At 43.5% G+C, this 19,725-nt stretch overlaps 1 protein-coding gene across 1 annotated transcript in view; it reads right to left on the reverse strand.

Moving 5' to 3' along the window:
* LOC130118497 (oxysterol-binding protein-related protein 10-like) overlaps positions 1-19,725 on the reverse strand; it is a 133,306-nt gene that overhangs the window by 12,526 nt on the left and 101,055 nt on the right. The window contains exons 11-12 of the mRNA XM_056286950.1: positions 5,875-6,142; positions 5,611-5,826 (exon numbers count right to left, since the gene is read on the reverse strand). Of these exons, the coding sequence (XP_056142925.1) occupies positions 5,611-5,826; positions 5,875-6,142 (484 nt within the window). The remainder of the gene's footprint in view (positions 1-5,610; positions 5,827-5,874; positions 6,143-19,725) is intronic.

Genomic DNA, 19,725 nt, shown 5'->3' on the forward strand with positions numbered 1-19,725 from the left:
CCCCCGTGTTGGTAGGCAACAGGATAGACCGCCATGCCACTCAGATGCCCTGATGAGACATTTCTATCCTGATGTCTTCCAGGATGACAATGCCCCCATCCACAGGGCACGAGGGGTCACTGAGTGGTTTGATGAGGATAAACATGATGTAAATTATATGCAAGGCTCAGCGTTTTTCGGTTTTTAATTAAAAAAAAAATCCGGGAATTTATCAGTGTTTATTTTTACGGTATTTTTCAGTGAAAATAATCTGTGGAGACATAACATCCGGGTGAAAATCAGTTTAAACCGATCTGCTCCTTTTAAAAAAATCAGGGCATTTTTCAGTGAAAATCGGTAAAAACCAAAAATGCTGAGCCTTGATCATATGCTGTGGCCTTCACAGTCACCAGATCTTAACCCAGCTGAACACCTATGGGAGATTTTGGACTGACGTGTTAGACAGCACTCTCCACCACCATCATCAAAACACCAAATGAGGGAATATCTTTTGGAAGAATGGTGTTCATCCCTCCAGTAGAGTTCAGAGACTTGTAGAATCTATGACAAGGAGCACTGAAGCTGTTCTGGAGGCTCGTGGTGACCCAACACCTTACTAAGACAGTGGTAGCAACAGTGGCTCGAAGGTAGAGGAGGTCATCTGGTAACTGAAGGGTTGCCTAACTTAAGTTATAGAGTAATAAAGTCTCGCCTATTTTGCTATACAGTAACATGTATGAATTTGATATGTTCTGCATTATTTCTCCAAAATGTATAATCTTTTAGTGCCTCTTGTAAAGCTGTTATTGCTTGTCTACTCTGCCCATTCAGCACCTATTGCATGTCTATCCATCCTGGAAGTGGGGTCCCTTCTCTGATGTACTACATAACGTTCCTCCCATATTTCTTTCTCTGAAAAACTTTTTTTCTGTGGGGCTTTTTCCTCATCTGAATCGAGGGTCAGAGGATGGGTAGGGGGTATTGTACACCGAACAGAATATAATTTTGAATGTAAAAAAGCCATCCATTATCCAAACCGCTTATCCTGCTCTCAGGGTCGCAGGAATGGTGGAGCCTATCCCAGCAGTCATTTGGGCGGCAGGTGGGGAGACACCCTGGACAGGCTACCAGGCCATCACAGGGCTGACACACACACACACACACACACACACACACACACACACACACACACACACACACACACACACACACACACACACACACACACACACACACACACACACACACACACACGCACGCACATATTTACACCTAGGGACAATTTAATATGGCCAGTTCACCTGACCTGCATGTCTTTGGACTGTGGGAGGTAGCTGGAGCACCCGGAGGAAACCCATGCAAACACGGGGAGAACATGCAAACTCCACACAGAGGATGACCTGGGATGACCCCCAAGGTTGGACTACCCCAGGGCTCGAACCCAGGACCTTCTTGCTATGAGGTCTAAAATTGTGATTTAGAAGTATACATATTTTACCTGATGTGGTTTGACTTTGTACGTGCGTGTGTGTGTAAGTATCTCCAAGTCTCCAAGCAGTGATGATGCAATCAATCACAGCTAGCACCACTGTCACACACACAGCAGAAGCTAATCCATTTTTGATCAGGAAAATATAGATATTAAGCAACATAATGTAACTCAAGCCATTCTACAACTTTCTGAGGCAACCAGGACACATTCCATTCATCAGCTTGGAACAGGTCAGAGCGGGCTTGTCAACAAATACCAGTGAGTAACTAATCCAGTATGTGACTGATGGTAGTTATATATGTCTCATCAAGCCACACATTCAAAGCATTTCCAGAAAAAAAAACATACTTATGTATCTGTGCTGAAACTAAATGTGTGCCTTTGCCAATGAAATTTGTATGATCTTTAGTGTTAGAGAAAAGTATAAGGTGGCGTGACATTTTTGTGCAACTCTCCTATATTAGTACTACAGAGGTTGCTGTGGTCTACCTTCCTCAGAGGTAACACAGACCTGAGCAGACATTGTTCAACAAAAACAATATCTAATCAGATCGGTTTCATGTCTTTCCTTGATATCTGTTGGACAGTCTCTCCCAATAAGTCCTTTTTCCCGCAGTTATAGAGAAGCCCCCCCCCACCTTTGTCACTATTGACATTACCATATCATGCATTTACCATGGTCAGTCTTGATTGTTCAATACTGAAACATTGTCATGCTACAGTAAAACTCAATCGGCATTGAGTAGCATTCCTTGTTGTGTAATGTTGTACATTAAATTACCCAAGCTATCCCCATTTGACAAGAAAATATTGTCTCATTAGCTTATGCTCCACTGCCTGCAATTTACACACAGGCAGAGATATTAGCACACAGGAGTGAAGAAACACACACATGCTCACACACCTCCCAGGCAAAACAGAGTTACACAAACAAGCTTGACACACAAATGCGTACAAAGACACACACAAACACACACTTCATTGGAGACTAAATGTTCTCTGCTTGAGCCATTAGCATATTGTATGCTACCGACGCGGGTGAGGAGTGCTGAGGCTCAGTCCTAATTAACACTTAATTCTGGCCTAATTACTGTTAGGCTTAATTGGCTCCCAGCTAATGGCTACCACACCAGTCCAGCATTCTCTGCTGACAAAAACACACAGATGGACGCTGCACAATATATAGCTATGTACTTTTACACACACACAACAGTTCTAGTTACGAACAGTTGCTGACCATCAAGTCAAAATATTTGCACCAGTTAGCATCATTTGCCGGAGGTGAAGATGTGTGTTAGAATAACTCTAACAGAAGAGGTGAACATATTGCCATGGTCATGGACAGAGCATCCGGCCCGATGTTTGATAGAAGTTTTAAAATCAAATCAACCAACGTTTTCAAAGAGAAAACATTTCACTGTAGAATAAAATCTGAGAAATTGCAGATTTGACATTATTACATTTGTCTTGATGATTTTTTTTTTAAATGGCTTTCATCCTCCCTGGGTTCACAGAATATGCTGGACTCATAAAGGACTATCAAAACCTTCAACCAAAGTAAAAAATTAAGCTCACTGGTCCCTCAACAGCAGTAACAAGTTACATGGTATTATTACTACTACTACTACTACTACTACTACTACTACTTTCGGCTGCTCCCATTAGGGGTCGCCACAGTGGATCATCCGTTTCCATCTCTTCCTGTCCTCTGCACCTTCCTCTGTCACACCAGCCACCTGCATGTCCTCCCTCACCACACCCATAAACCTCCTCTCTGGCCTTCCTCTGTTCCTCTTCCCTGGCAGCTCCATATTCAGCATCCTTCTCCCAATATACCCAGCATCTCTCCTCCACACATGTCCAAGCCATCTCAATCTTGCCTCTCTTGCTTTGTGTCCAAACTGTCCAACCTGAGCTGTCCCTCTAATATACTTGTTCCTAATCCTGTCGTTCTTCGTCAATCCCAATGAAAATCTTACCATCTTCAACTCTGCCACATCCAGCTCCACCTCCTGTCTTTTTGTCAGTGGGACTGTCTCCAAACCATATAACATAGCTGGTCTCACAACCATCTTGTAAACCTTTCCTTTCACTCTTGCAGTCATCACTCCTGACACTCTTCTCTACCCACTCCACCCTGCCTGCACTCTCTTCTTCACCTCTCTTGCACACCCCCCCCCGTTACTTTGAACAGTTGACCCCAATTATTTAAACGTAATAAACCTTCGTCACCTCTGCATCCTCACCATTCCACTGTCCTCCCTCTCATTCACGAATAGGTATTCCATCTTGATCCTACCGACTTTCATTCCTCTTCTCTCCAGTGCATACCTCCACCTCTCCAGGCTCTCTTCAACCTGCTCCCTACTCTCACTACAGATCACAATGTCATCTGCGAACATCATAGTCCACGAAGACTCCTGCCTGATCTCATCCGTCAACCTGTCCATCACCATTGCAAACAAGAAAGGGCTCAGAGCCAATCCGTGATGTAATCCCACCTCCACCTTGAACTCATTCGTCACTCCTACTGCACACCTCACCACTATCACACTTCCCTCATACATACCCTGCACTACTCCTACATACTTTGCTGCCACTCCTGACTTCCTCATACAATACCACACCTCCTCTCTCGGCACCCTGTCTATGCTTTCTCTAAAGACACAATGTAACTCCTTCTGGCCTTCTCTCTAGTTCTCAATCAACATTCTCAAAGCAAAATCTCCTCTTAACCTAGCTTCTATTACTCTTTCCCATATCTTCATGTTGTGACTGATCAAATTTATACCTCTGTAGTTGCAGGTGTCTGATTCAGTCAATTGTAATTTGTGCAAGTTGGTGTTTTAAACATGATTGTAAATCATAGATAAGTTGTACCTTTGTAAAAGTTTAAAATGAGCATGTCCACTCTGATCTTTTTTTTCCTTTTTTGGGGGGGGGGATTTCCCCCCCCCCATTTCCTCCCCAATTGTATCCGGCCAAATACCCCACTCTTCCGAGTTGTCCTGGTCGCTGCTCCATCCCCTCTGCCAATCCGGGGAGGGTTGCAGACTACCACATGCCTCCTCTGATACACGTGGAGTCGCCAGCCGCTTCTTCTTCACCTGACAGTGAGGAGTTTCAACAGGGGGACGTTGCGCGTGGGAGGATCACGTTATTCCCCCCAGTTCCCCCTCCCCCTGAACAGGCACCTCAACTGACTAGAGGAGGAACTACTGCAGTTACCAGGACACATACCCACATCCAGCTTACCACCCGCAAACACGGCCAATTGTGTCTGTAGGACACCTGACCAAGCAGGAGGTAACACAGGGATTCGAACTGACGGTCCCCGTGTTGGTAGACAACGGAATAGACCGCTACGCTACCCAGATGCCTCATCTTTTTACTTTTCATGATGATACAATAAAGCCAGTTCTTAATTTGGAAATCATGAGGCCCCATAACAATAGTTTGCGTAAGGGGTGAAAGAACAATGGTATGTTCTCTCCTGTGTGGCTTTACTGACAGCTGATGATTGCTTGTGACATGAAACAGGCTTGTACTCTCTCAAAGAATTTACTTGACTCACTGGATTATTTTGCTCCTTATTCGTTGAGCACTTTCCCTACCGTTGAGTGTTTCTTTTAACAAAGCTATATATATATATATTCACAACGCCAACAATTACTCAGAAACGGTTCACAGATATGTTATGTGATTATGTTATGAATGCCACAGTATCAGTAAGCCCAGCAGCTATCCTCATAGAGACAAGCCATTTATATTACATTGTATTTCAATTTCAAAACTGCACATTATAATGTATAATGAATAACTACATAATGTAACTGGAAACACTTCTTGGGGTGCTATGGTCATCCTAGGGGGTCCAACAGCAGTACTATGTTTTGAAAAATTGTCTTGCTTCAGGCAGAAGTCTTCTATAGTGCCTCTAACCTACATGCTGAAACACAAATTAAACAAATTAAACCTTTGTCAGCTTAGATCCATTAAAGCAATATGGATTATTTTAGTTCAGTCAAAATGTCCTCTGTTTGCTGATGACCTGGACAAGGAACAGGTTTTTGTTTAATTGCCTGGACAGATTTCTTTACTTCAAAATGCGGTCAAGCACTAACTACGTGACTGCTTACCTTCCCCAACCATGGAGACTCCAACGGACATGCCCATGAACTTGCTCTTGGTCCAAACATGAGTGTTGATGCACATCCTCCTCTCTTTGCACTCGCAGTAGAAGCCCGACACGGGTGGGTGGTGGGACAGCTGCTCTGCCACAAAACGAACATGATAGCAGTCTGATTTACCTCCTCCCCCTACACCGTCTGCCCCCCTCTGAGAGGACCCAGGGCCTGCAGATGTGGTTGAGGTTGTGGGGACGGAGGTGGGACTGGTAAAACTGTTAGTCCTGAGGGGTCGGACGCGGTCGTGAGGCACTTCCCAAGAGCATCGGAAGTTTTCCCCCAGGATGGGGTTGTAGGGCTTCTTGGCCACAGCGCCCTTGCGTCCTTCGTGGAAGGCAGTCAGGTAGTACTCGACGAAGCGGATGATGCGCTCCTCGGGCGTGGAGCCAGCGGTGATTGAGAGGAACATGTCGGGGTGAGCCATGAAGTTGGCATACATCTCCAGCAGGGAGCGCTTCTCCAAGATGAAGGTTGGGAGCACCACCTAAGACAGAGGGAGAGAGAGAGAGAGAGAGAGAGAGAGAGAGAGAGAGAGAGAGAGAGAGAGAGAGAGAGAGAGAGAGAGAGAGAGGATGAGAACGAAATTAAAGCTGCTTTGAGGAATTTGGGATTTTTGTTGACCCTGTAGGAAAAAAGTGGAAGTGTTTCGCAAAAGAACGGCATCATTTCGCATAAGCATCGCCTCTTGTAGAAAAGATCTGCATTCACCTGCTGGTAGTTCATACATTTGTTTTGAAGTAAAGAGTAAGGGATTTTTTTTTACTACTTTATTAATCCACATGGGGCAATTCTTTTTCTGCATTTAACCCACAGCGGCATGGTGACCCAGTGGTTAGTGCTGTCACCTCACAGTGACAGCAGGTCCTAGGTTCGAACCTCGGGGTGTGGGGTGTCATCCCAGGTCGTCTTCTTTTCTTTCTTTTTTTTAATGGATATTTTATTATTTTATTGGCATTTTAGGAAAACAAACATTTTAGGAAAACTTAAAACAATGCATTAACATAAATTGTTCCATTATTGAACCCATCCAACCCCCCCCTTCCTCTACCCCCCCCCCCCCAACCACTTAGTCTTTTGAGCTCCTTGTCTTAGGACAAGGAAATATGACAATAATAACAAAAAGACATTACTGTTACGAATAATAATAACAATAATAAATGAGGTACATTAGTGTAAAACAAAGAGATCAAGAAAAAAATACACACACATACAAGCATAAATGAGAGCAAAGTGTACATGTATGGGCCATTACAGTGCATAATAAGTTGTTGGGAGATTTGAAGACTTTCAATGTGCTACCAAACTGTAGGATTTAGCTGCTAAGTTGTATTAATCGTCTCATCTGAGTAGTCATTCTGGGGAAAGGGAGGTCAGACTCTTAACATAAGAGATCAGAGGCTGCCAGTGACAGTAAAATTTGTCTGTCGAACCTCCTATGGAGAATTTGATCTTTTCCAACTCCAAAACAGACATGGTATCATGCAGCCAAGTAGGAGATGGGGGTAATGGTTTCTTCTATAGTAAAAGTATTCGCCGACGGGCTATTACAGAGGTGAATGAAATTATAATGGCTTGCTTTACTGACATATTTTTGCCAGCTTCAGGTAAACCAAACATAGCAGTCAGTGGGGATGGTTCTATTGCTTGTTCTAATATTACTGAAATGACTTGAAAGTAAGATTTCCAGTACTCCCCCCAGGCTCGGACATGACCAGAACATATGAGTGAGATTACAAGGCAAGTTTAGATTTACTATAGTGTGCCCCGTGAACTATTTTGAATTGTATGAGTTCGCCCACCGATCGTCAGGCATAATGCCAAGTTCTGGAAAAGAAGGTGTGTTTGATTTGAGGAAATGTCAAATTTGAAAGTACCTGAAGAGGTCAGATTGCTGTAGGTTGAAGGTATTACACAACTGAGCGAAGCTGGAAAATGGGCCTTCACTATAGAAATCACCAATTGTACTAAGGCTTTGTCTGTCCCAAAAAGAAAATCTGGCATCAATCTTAGCAGGTTTGAACAGTTCATTATTACATATTGGGGGTGTTAAGGGGGAGTGTGTTCCAGCCACAGTGTTATTTGATTTGCTGCCAGATTTTCAAAGTGGATATGACTATTGGATCTGTATATTGTTTGGGTATATAAGTCTGTTAGCATGGCACACCAAAGCTTTTAAGGAGGAGGAGTAACATGAATGTGATTCCAGTTGACACCACTTGGTTTCAGGATAGAAGGCCCAATGTACAATTTTTTGCATGTTGGCTGTCCAGGGAGATCCTGTGGTGGCATGTGGAGTGGCGAGATAGTGTAGCAGTGTCTAGCAGTGTGTGCGAATATGGCAGATCCCTTTCTCTTCCAGGTAGCAGGACAGTTCGTGTGAGACCATCTGGGGCCCATTATCAGTCTTGATTTCCTTGGGCAAACCCCATTGAGAAAAGTGAGTCTAAAATATCAATTAACACATTGGCTGTAACCGAGTCCACAGGTGTCACCTCCGGCCACTTAGAGTGGCGGTCATAGGTCACAACAAGAAACCGCTGACGGTGTGGTACCCCATGCAGCTCGCCGCAGATGTCGAGTTGTAGATGCTCCCAGGGTTGGGATGGCCAGTTCAGGGGCTGCATGGGCGGGGGTGGGGCTGGAGCCCTGGTCTTGCCGCTGAGCAGACAGGCAGTGCAGTCCTTGACCAGGGTTTCAATGTCTCTGTTGATCCCTGGCCACCATTTGACATCCCGGCATTGTTGTTTGAGCCTGACTATGCCCAAGTGGCCCTCATGTGCCATAGCAAGGACACGTGCACGAAGGGCACTCAGGACCAAAGTGCAGAGCCCTCTGGCAACACAAGTGTCATGCCAGCATGCCGGCTCATCCCTTGTCTCGTCTTTTTTTTCTTTTTTCTTTTTATATTTCCCTCCCTTTTTCTCTCCAATTGTACTTTTTGGCCAATTACCCCACTCTTTCGAGCCGTCCTGGTTGCTGTTCCACCCCCCCTTTGCCGATCTGGGAAGGGCTGAAGACTACCACATGTTTCCTCCCATACAAATGGAGTTGCCAGCTGCTTCTTTTCACCTGACAGTGAGGAGTTTAGCCAGGGGGACGTAGCGCATGGGAGGATCCCGCTATTCCCCACCAGTTCCCCCTTCCCCTGAACAGGCGCCCCTGACCAACCAGAAGAGGCGCTAGTGCAGCGACCAGGACACATACCCACATCCAGCTTCCCACCCGCAGACACGGTCAGTTGTGTCTGTAGGGATGCCCGATCAAGCCGGAGGCAAGATGGGGATTTGAACCAGAGATCCCCGTATTGGTTCATCCCTTATCTTTTGCACAAACTTGCACAGACCTACTAACTAAAAAATCAAAGCAACCGAGACTACACTCCAATGCAATGAGCCAAATTAAGTAATCTTTGCATGATTTACAGACTACTGTTTTCAGGGGTGGGCAATCTTATCCAGAAAGGGCCAGTGTGGGTGAAGGTTTTTTTTCCAACCAAGCAGTTACACACCTGATCCCACTAATCAACCAGTAGAGTCTTTGGTGAGAAACTTGATGAGGAGACACAGGTGTCTAATTGCTTGGTTGGGACAAAATCCTTCACCTACACTGGCCATTTCTGGATGAGATTGCCCACCCCTGCTTTATATGATGCTTTATATTCTTTGTGTAACAAATACCTCCATTGCTGTGGACAATATGAGGGGTAATCAGATGGTACCTTGAGCACTAGCAGATGTCCCAGGTCTGGTTTTGTTAATGGACACTGATCTGGATGTCATTGTTGAGCCTATACTCCAATAAATGGACCCACATAAGTTCATCCTGGTAAAATGCCAACTATTTGTTAAACTGATTGCTTGTATCATGTTACTACACTATTGTATTGTTGATGCAGTCAATGTATAAGATGATTAATTGGATAACAAATAGCTTCACTGCTATGGACAAGATGAGCGATAATCAGATGGTACCTTTACCACTAGCAGATGTCCCAGGTCTGTCTATGTTTGCTTGTGTCTCACCCCTGGATTTTTGCCCAACCTTGCTCTGACCTAATAAAAAACTAATTTAACACTGCAAGGCCCTAACTCAAATACATTAATCTATTACTGTTTGAAATTAAAGGACTACTACAGGCCCTGTGATGGTCTGGCAGCCTGTCCAGGGTGTCTCCCCGCCTGCCGGTAACCCTGAGAGCAGGATAAGTGGTTTGGATAATGGATGGAGGGATGTTTGAAATTAAAGGACTACTATTTGCTATATTACACATTTAGGTGAGAGCAATAAAACGTTATCACCTTAATAATGTAGGGAGTTGAATGAGTCGTCATTTGTAACCAATCAACTGATGACCACGTGGTACCTTTGCAGAACTCCATGAGTGCAGGCCACTGGCCCAACAGTCTGTCAATGCACGGGCCTAAACTCAACCACCTTAAATACAAATTGTACCTTAAATACAAATTGCAATAATTGCTGCATTATAACCACAATCTGCTAAACAGCTATATTTTCCTTGGGACAGAATTGGCCAGTTGCACGCCATTATAACTATTTAATTGCCAGCTAACATCAAGTTAAAAACGGCTAAAAATGAACCGTCTTATCACAAACCTTGTATTTACGTGTTTCAGGATCTTCCTGATCAGAGTACCACACAGGTCTTGACATTGCTGGAGTTGTTTCTGATGTTTGCTGCTTTTTTCCAAGTAATAATATATGTCAGTGAGAAGTTCGTCCATCCTTGATGGCAACTTGGATGTCGCGTTCTGTGCGGCTATGTGTATTAAATGACAAGGACAGCCTTGAATGTGGATTGTGGTGTTTCGCTTCTTTATGAAGAATGCTACACCTTTGTGTAGACCTATCATTACAGCAGCATTGTCTGTGCTAAATGCTATGCAGTTCAACCACAGAACGTTAAATGACTGTAGCACCGTGTCAACCATCTTGAATATATTTTCGCTTGTTGACTGGATCACTTCACATGCAGGTAATGCAAGTTGAATCACGACACTACCTACTTCTTCATTAAAATAGTGTGCAACAACTAGATATAGTTGTGCGTCTTTATCATTGCTGCCATCAGTTGCAAGTGAGAAAATTTTGACTTTTAACATAGTGGCCAAGTCGGCCGCCGACATAGCTGCAAAGGTTTCTGTAATAGCAGGTGTCTTGGTTCTTGCACACGCAATACTTTGAGGCAATTTTGGTGCCCGGAAACGCCACTTTAACGAGGTGACCTATGTGATCTGAAACAGCAATAGGTAAATTGTGCTCTATAGTAAAATTGGTAAATAATGTCTCTGCGTTGATAATTCCACACTCACTTTGGTCAGTGAAAAATCCGTCTATTGATTTGGTATATCTGACGACCTTCGCATATCTGCCATGTTTGATGGTTTTATTGTGCTCGTTTAAATCATTCAACCCACCACGTTTGGAAATGTATCTGCAGTACTCACAATGCGCATAAAAATCAGAGTTTACTTGGCTTGATAAACGGAAATAGTTCAGAATACTCATCTCTAAACTTTTGGTTACAAGTCCTTCGAGGTAGAATCCGTTGCTATTGACACTGCATTTAATTTTCTCGCTAAACTCACACAGGTTCTTCTTGCTACAGAGAAAAAGACTGCTTACGTTGCAGCTGTTATTGAACTCTCGTGGTCGTGATTAGTCCCGCCTATTTCGGCTTCTCATTGGATGCCCAAGTTAAACTTTGCCATTGGACTGGTAGATAACTGGTGGGAAAAATAAATCCAGAAAAAACGTAGCATTTGGGTGTGCCCATTAACTAGAGTTTTGATGGCCATGAGTACTATTCACAGAGGGTTGGGGAATAGCTGCAATCACAGCATTGTAAGATGGCAACTCTTAGCCCCCCCCCCCCCCGGTTCAGGGATGGTCGTTCCCTTTTAACATAGATGGCCTCTGACTCCCTGTTCAAACCATAATTCCTCCCTATCAAGGATGTGCACATATAGTATAGTATAGTATAGTATAGTATAGTATAGTACAGCATAGTATAGTACACATGATCAATAATCACACCCATATTTGTATATGAAACTGGTCGTTAGTTTCAGTAGTTAGGCACTGTATATTTTCTAAGGGTGGGGATACCTACAGTCAGTTTAGACTGAAGATGTCACTTAGTTGAGTGATGAAACTTATCTGTCAATAAACGTTGTAGCTAGATGAACTGATTCAACCTTCTTTGATTTTCTTACCTGGATTATTGAGCATGCATCAAAACAAACATCTGCTACTGTTTATAAATAAGTGAGCGTGCATATGCGTGTGTGTGTGTGTGTGTGTGTGTTTGTGTGTGTGTGTGTGTGTGTGTGCAGATGTTTTGCAGATTTATGCATACCTTGTTGTTTCTGTGTTTGAGATGGAAAAAAGACACAGCCCAGAGCACTCCTACAATACTTCAGAATGATACGGAAATAAGTCTTATATGAAATACCTCACCTTTATGTAATTTTAGAGATGGCGGACTAATTGCAGCCGAGAACCACAACATTATGCGTCCATAATCAAATGTTTGTATTTACATTGACTTACCTGAAAATAGAACAGACAGTAAGCAAATTAGCAGCAAGCATGTGACCTAACATGTTAGGTAGTAGCTTAGGACGCGCTGTTCCGTCCTCCACATGGGATTGACTATTTACATCACACACGTGCCTTCCTGTACCCTCTTCTCCCCATTTGCCCAAAATGACTGTCGCGTCCTTCGCTCACATCAGCTCCCCCTTGTGGTATGATTGCACTGCTCTTCTACCTCTTCCCATTCTTCACCGTATTACCAACAGACATCATTACCCTCACTGTCCCCACAACAGATGACTTGTGAATCAGTCCAATCTCCAACCCCTTCCTCAGTCCTCACAACCTATCATATAGCAACATCACCTGAAATTGGTTTTGTTTAAGCCTTATTCTGAATGAATGTATAACTGACAGTAACTTTGATTTCCTCTGCTTCACTGAAGATGGCATAAACCTCTGGACTATTTCTTCCTCAAACAGACCACACCCACAGGATTCACATATATTGATAAACCTCATCTTGAGAGGTGGGGAGGTGGTTTTGCTCGAAGGAACAACCTCCATTTCCATTCCTGCCGCTCATTCTTTCGAACACCCTGCCTTCAAACTCTCTGGTCCCATTCGCTTGGTCACTGCCATTGTCTACCCCCCCCACCCCGAAGCCAAACTCATCCTGACCCAGCTATGTGCCATCTCACCTGGCATTCTACTCCTGGGTGATTTTAATAGCCACATTGATGACACTGACTGTATATCTGCTATAGAATTCCTGGAACTGCTACAATGCTTCAACTTCACACAACATATCAACTTCCCCACTCAAATCATTAACTTCTCCTTCAGCTCTGGTTCAGTCCCGCACTTAAACTGGCTGCTGCCACTCCCATCCTCAAAAAATATGGACTAAACCCTGATTTCATGAGCAACTTCTGGCCTATCTCCAATCTCCCTTTTCTATCAAAAATACCAGAACGTGTTGTCACCTCCAAACTCAAAGCTCAATTCATCTCCAAGGACCTGTTCAAACCATGTCAATCTGTTTTGCACTCACAGCACAGCACAGAAACAGCCCTCCTTAAAGTCATCAATGACCTCCTCCTCTCCGCAAACTCTGGCCACCTCAACATTCTCATCCTACTCGACTGCACTGCAGCTTTCGACATCATCAACCACACCACTCTTCTCTCCCACCTTGAATCCTCCTTCAACTTTCACTGATAAGTCCCTCTCCTGGCTAAATTCATATCTCACAAACAGATAACAGTTCATCAGCATCAACAACTACATCTCCTTCACCGCTATGTCCCAAGGCATCCCCCCAGGTTTCGGTGCTTGGTCCTCTCATGTTCATCCTTTACATGCTCCCCCCTTGGTAACATCATCAATGTCATGGTCTCCAATTCTCCTGCTGCACCAATGACGTCCAGCTCTACATCTCCACTCAATCCATCACTACTACAACTTACTCCAGTCTGACCAGCTGCCTCACTGAAATTAAATCATGGCTATGAGCCAACTTCCTCAAACTAAATTGTGCTAAATCTAAAATGACCATCACCGTCCTCAAATCCCACACCAAAACCACTCACAATTTCTGCCTCTCTGTCGATAACTCCACTCTGTCTCCCTCCCCATACATCTGGAACCTCAAAATAATTTTCAACAGCAACCTCTCCTTTGAACACCACATCAATTAAATAGAACTGTCTTCTTCCACATACAAACATAACTCTTCTGTGCCCATTACTCTCCCTCTCTGTTGCTGAAACTTTGATCCATGCCTTCATCACGTCCAGAATTGACTACTGCAACAGCATTCTCTATGGCTCATCATCTAAAGTCCTAAACAAACTCCAGTACATCCAGAACTCTGCTGCTCGCCTGCTCCCGCTCCTGTGACCACATTACTCCTGTCCCCCAGAACCTCCATTGGCTTCCTATCCCACAACAGATCCAATTTAAACTCCTTCCCCTCACTCACAAAGCCCTTCATAACCAGGCCCCTTCCTACCTCTCCGACCTGCTCCAATAACATACTCCTTCCTGCAGTTTTCCTCTGATGCCAACCTCCTGTCTCCACCACACAGAACCAAGCACCAGACTTGGTGTGACAGCGCCTTCTCCATAGCTGCCCCCTCCCTTTAGAACTATCTCCCCAAATATATCAGAGGCTGCATTGATCTGTCCACGTTCAAATCAATCAAAACTCACCTTTTTGGAATTGCTTTTATTGTCGTGTGCAACATGTTTTTGGTGTATTGCGTTTATGTTTTTTTATTGTATGTAAAGCATATTTGTGCACCTTGAAAAGTGCTATTCAAATAAAATGTATTGTTTTTATTTTATTATTATGACTAGATTAGAATAGAATAGAATTGGATGATAATGTTCATTTATCATGCTAATGATGCATCCCAGTCTAAAGGAGCAGCAGGAGCAGTACGCACAGAAGTTTATATGTATGCAAAGTAGGTCATGACTTAGCTGAGCATTATGGAGGATTTCTGTCACAAATTGGAATAAGAGAATTACAAAACTAACCACCTCTCATCAGGTTACATAAACTCAACCCCCGTTATGCAACCAAGCTTTCCACTCACTGTCTCCTCTCATTCACATTACCCCTTCTCAGTGGAGCCATGCCAGAGGGTCAGATCCACAGCATCGATCCCTCTGACACTGCAACGCCATGGATCAATATGGACAGAGAAATGGGATTAGCTACCCCACGGGCAGATGAATGGGTGGTGGATGCATGGATGGAGGAATTAACGGATGGATGATGGATGGATAAATGGAAAGAATGGGTGGATGCATGGATAAATAGATGGTTGGAAAGATGGACAAAATGATGCCTAGGTAGATCGATGAATGGGTGTATTGATGGATGGATGGATGATGGACAGACAGACAGATTTCCACTTATGTCCAAAGAACATATGCTTTATCAGAAAAATTGACCACAACAATACTAACACCCCTTTCGCAATATACCTGTGCTGACTACTGTTTATGGTGGGAAGTGGTGGGAACCATGGGGTCCCAGGTTTTAAAGGTGAAAATCACTGTGGTTAAGTCCCACGGTCAGCACATTATCTTTGCTGATCAGAGAACTGGTCCATCAGCAAACAACAGCCTGGGCTCACTGGTCTGAGAAGGCCAGATCTGATAACAGCACACTGGGTTTCAACCAGTCACAACAATCGCCCAAGTGTCAACTGTATGACCGCTGATTACAACCAATTTGCAGTAAAGGAAAGAAAAACAGCAAAAGAGCTAATGGAGGAAAAAAGAAGTAGGAGATGACAAGAAAGACCGAGGAGAGACTGACAAACGGAGTCAGGGAAAGGAAGAGAGAGAGAGAGAGAGAGAAAGAGAGAGTGAGAGAGAAGCAGTACTTCAGAAGCAAACCATAATGGAGCTTTTAAATCACAATCAGCTAGTCTTGTGAACTTGTGTGTTTTTGATTTCTTAAACTAGTGGTTTAAACCCAAAAAGGCATTTTGGGCCTATCATTTTTGGTCCCCCTTGATATCCAAACTGGAGAGCCAGAGTGACACAGAAATACGAAGGGAATCATTCATTGTCATTTATAAGCCTTAGGCTCAAATAGTTTAAAATGTCATCCACAAATTATTGTATGAAATGTGTCTACAATAGTTTCTGAATTTGCTATGCACTACACATGGCAGATGCTATAATGATGCGATGATGCTAGCAAAAGAAGAGAGGATGACGGGCTAAGCAGATGGAGGCTGGAAATTGGGGGCACTAAATAAATAATATCTTGCTGGTGTAACCCACATGATTACATGTACCCTGTGACGTATGTAAGTTCCACGAGTAGCCTCTAGGAGGCACACGAGCTACAGAGTTTAAACCATGCAAACAACCGTCGACAATAGAGAAGAGAAATACGGATATTTAGAAATACGGACAACTTTGACTATGGATACCTGAATTATTGATATTTGAACTACGGATATTTGAGCTACAGGACATTTGAACTACGACAAAAAAGATCCCTCCCACGAAGCTTCCTTGGTGAGCCGCTAGCCAAAGCTAAAAAGTAAACAGCTTTCTGTGTTCCATGTAATCATAGCCATTTACGTAGGATATCTTGATTTTATCCAAAGACAGATGATCTCCCGTTGAAGGAAGAAGGAAGACTCTTTTCTCTTGTGTTTTGTACGCTGCTGGAATCCTGTACCCCGAACAACCCCCCTTGCTACACCCTTTTGGAACCCTTGGATACCCCCTTTGGATTGCCCCCATCATCGCCCTGGATTTGGATTCATCATCATCGCCTCTACATTAACTTGCCCCTGTGATTGTGGTAGGATCTGGACATTGCACCTTGCACAGATTGGAAGACTGAATCATTCCCCCTTTTCTTTTCTTTATTATTTTCTTTGAGTGCACTCATACTTTATTTTGGATTATTTTCTTTAATTTGTTAGTGTAGAATATGGCTGCATGAGTAATATATTAGAAGGGTATAAAATAGAATATAGATAGATATAGACAATAAATAGAATATTAGGAAGAACTTTTAAAAAGTATAATAGAGTAATATATATATATATATATATATATAAAACACATCTAATTTAGTATTGATATTGAAATAACTTTACTTTGAACTGTTGAAATAAATTGGTTTTTTTTATTGTAAACTATACCCACGAGTGTGTGTGTTGTCTTTGGGGTGAGTACTAGAATCCGGTCTAGAAAAAAACCTACACCAATCTCCACTGAACTTAGACATTAGACTGTAAACTGTCCCTGCGCAAGTATAGGCCCATTCCCCTGTCGTGCAGGTTACAGAAAGTTGGCGAGCCAGCCAGGAGATTGGTTAATTAGCGTTTCAGGCCATATACTACCCCACTGACCACACCTCTCTATAAAATACTTGATTATATATATTTTTATTTTGAAAATAACACAGTCAATATGGATCTTTGCAATCAGTATAAAGTCCATGGACAAAACTGCTTATTAGTTGAAGGTGTCAATGAAATGAGCTCTGCCGAAACGATAATAAGCTTCTTCGAACAACATGGGAAGATCTCATCCTGCATCAGAGTTGTGGATGAGCCCAACCAACCTAATGGTAGGGTAATAATAGAATTTGAGTGTGAAAAGTCAATCACCAGGATAACCCCAGATACCCTTGGCCTTATACCTAGCCCTGTTGATCCAACTACTCTATGGAATGTCAGAACAATTAGACAAATATGTCAAGAGGAAATAGGCAAAGACTTAGCCCAGCAATATCTCGAAGAACTCAGCGCTATTGGTGGTAGTGCCATGTCAGGCTATGCCTCCATCTTAAAAAATGAACTGAGGCGCATTCGGTCTACAGCATCACAGAAAACTGACAACACGTCTTTACCGGAACACAGCCCTATGCAAGACACTAAGCCTAGCATTGATGTTGAGCACACGCCTAGCATGACCCAAGAATGTAACAGACGGCCATCTATATCTGACATTCACCGTGCTCCAACCACACACTCATCCATGCGTAATTCAATGAGCCTTGAAGAAGACATCATTAATCCCCCGAGCATCCAGAACGTAGTAGTAGAACATGTTATTAAGAATGAGTCAACACAACCATACAGTAGCCCAAGTAAAATTCGAAACTTCTCAGGTAGGCTTCCAAAGCCAAATGGGGAAGTAGATTATGAAGCTTGGAGAACTCAAGTTGAGCTGCTTCTAAGTGACACCTATGTCACCGATTCACAAAAAATCAGAAAGGTTCTAGAGAGTTTGGTTGGTCCAGCTTCTGACATGGTGAAACCGCTTGGTGTCAATGCAAACCCTGTTGCGTACGTAAACCACATCGAATCAGCCTTTGGAGTCGTAGAAGATGGAGAAGAGCTTTTTGCTGCATTCTTGAGTGCAAACCAGAATTCTGGAGAGAAGCCATCTGATTATTTATTCAGACTTCAGACCCTCCTCACTAAAGTCATCTCTAGAGGGGGAGCTTCACTTGTAGATTCAGAAAAACACTTAATAAGACAGTTCTGCAGAGGATGCTGGGACCACTCGTTGATTTTAGGTCTTCAGCTTGAACAGAAAAAAAATAGCCCACCCTCATTTCCTGAATTGCTTCATCAGCTTAGGACAGAAGAAGGCCGTCGTTCAGCTAAACTAGATAGGATGAAGAAACATCTAGGGAGCTCAAAAGCTTCAGTGCATGCCCACACTGTTTATGGAATCGAAGCCCCAGCCGAAAACAAAAATGAAGACACACAGAAACTCCGCGATGAGGTAGCTGAGTTAAAGAAACAAATTGCAACCCTGTCCATCAAGGAAGAACCACAGCCAAACAGAACTCAGATTGAAACCAGCTGCATGGTCATGAATGCCTCCACACCTCGAATTTACACGCGTCGTTTTCCCAAGCCATGGTTCTGCTTTAAATGTGGTGGAGATGGTCACATTGCTGCCCACTGTGTGAGTGCCCCCAACCCCGCTCTTGTCCATCAAAAGAACACCAAGCTGAGACAAAAACGTGAAGCTCACAGGAATACGCATACCCTCACCTCCATGCCTTTAAACTAGTAGCAGCTCCTGTTTCGGGACGTTCAGGAGCTAAGTACCAGCATAACAGTCCCAAACCCATTAATGATATTATGAATAGAACCCAGACAAGAAAAAATAGATACAGACAAAGATACCAAAATAGCCTATCCCTTCCCTGTGAACTTGTAGGGCCACGCTGCACTGCATCTGTCTCCATTGAAGGAATAGAATGTGAATCAATCCTTGACACCGGTTCCCAAGTAACAACCATTTCAGAGACATTCTACTTGAACCACTTATCGTTCCTCCCCATCCAGCCCATTCAGACTCTTTTCCAGATAGAAGGTGCAGGTGGCCAACATGTTCCTTACCAGGGTTATATCCAAGCCCTCATCTCCTTCCCCAGCAGCATCACTGGCGTAGCTGAACAGGTCTCTTCATTAGTTCTCATTGTGCCAAATTGCCATTTTAACACTCAGATTCCCCTATTGATTGGAACCAATGTCCTTGACAGATTATATGAAGGTGGCATAGAAAAGCATGGAAGAGAATTCTTACAAAGGCCCAATATCAATAGTGACTGTATCTTGCTGTTCCAGCATGTTGCCCTAAGTCATCAGGAAGAGATTTCAGCCAATCATGTTAAGTTGCATGGACGCCATCCTGTCACCATTCCACCAGGAAGAAAAGTGTCTGTCTTTGGAGATGTCAGAGTGAAGAAACATTTCCCACGTTCCCTTTTCGTGGTCGAATCCCCTGAAGCCGTTTCCTTACCTGGTGGAGTGTTCGTTGAAAATTCCTTGATAGAAACTCCACTTCGATCTTTAAACAAGATTCCTGTCATTCTCAGAAATGTGACTGATCGTAGTGTCACACTGCATCCAAGGCAGGTGATAGCTGAAATGATGGTAGCACAGTATGTGATGCCGTCTGAATCCCAAAATATGACTGTGCCTGACATCCCTCAGTCTCAGA

This window comes from Lampris incognitus, chromosome 9 (assembly GCF_029633865.1).
Source record: "Lampris incognitus isolate fLamInc1 chromosome 9, fLamInc1.hap2, whole genome shotgun sequence".
NCBI classification, from domain to species: Eukaryota; Metazoa; Chordata; class Actinopteri; order Lampriformes; family Lampridae; genus Lampris; species Lampris incognitus.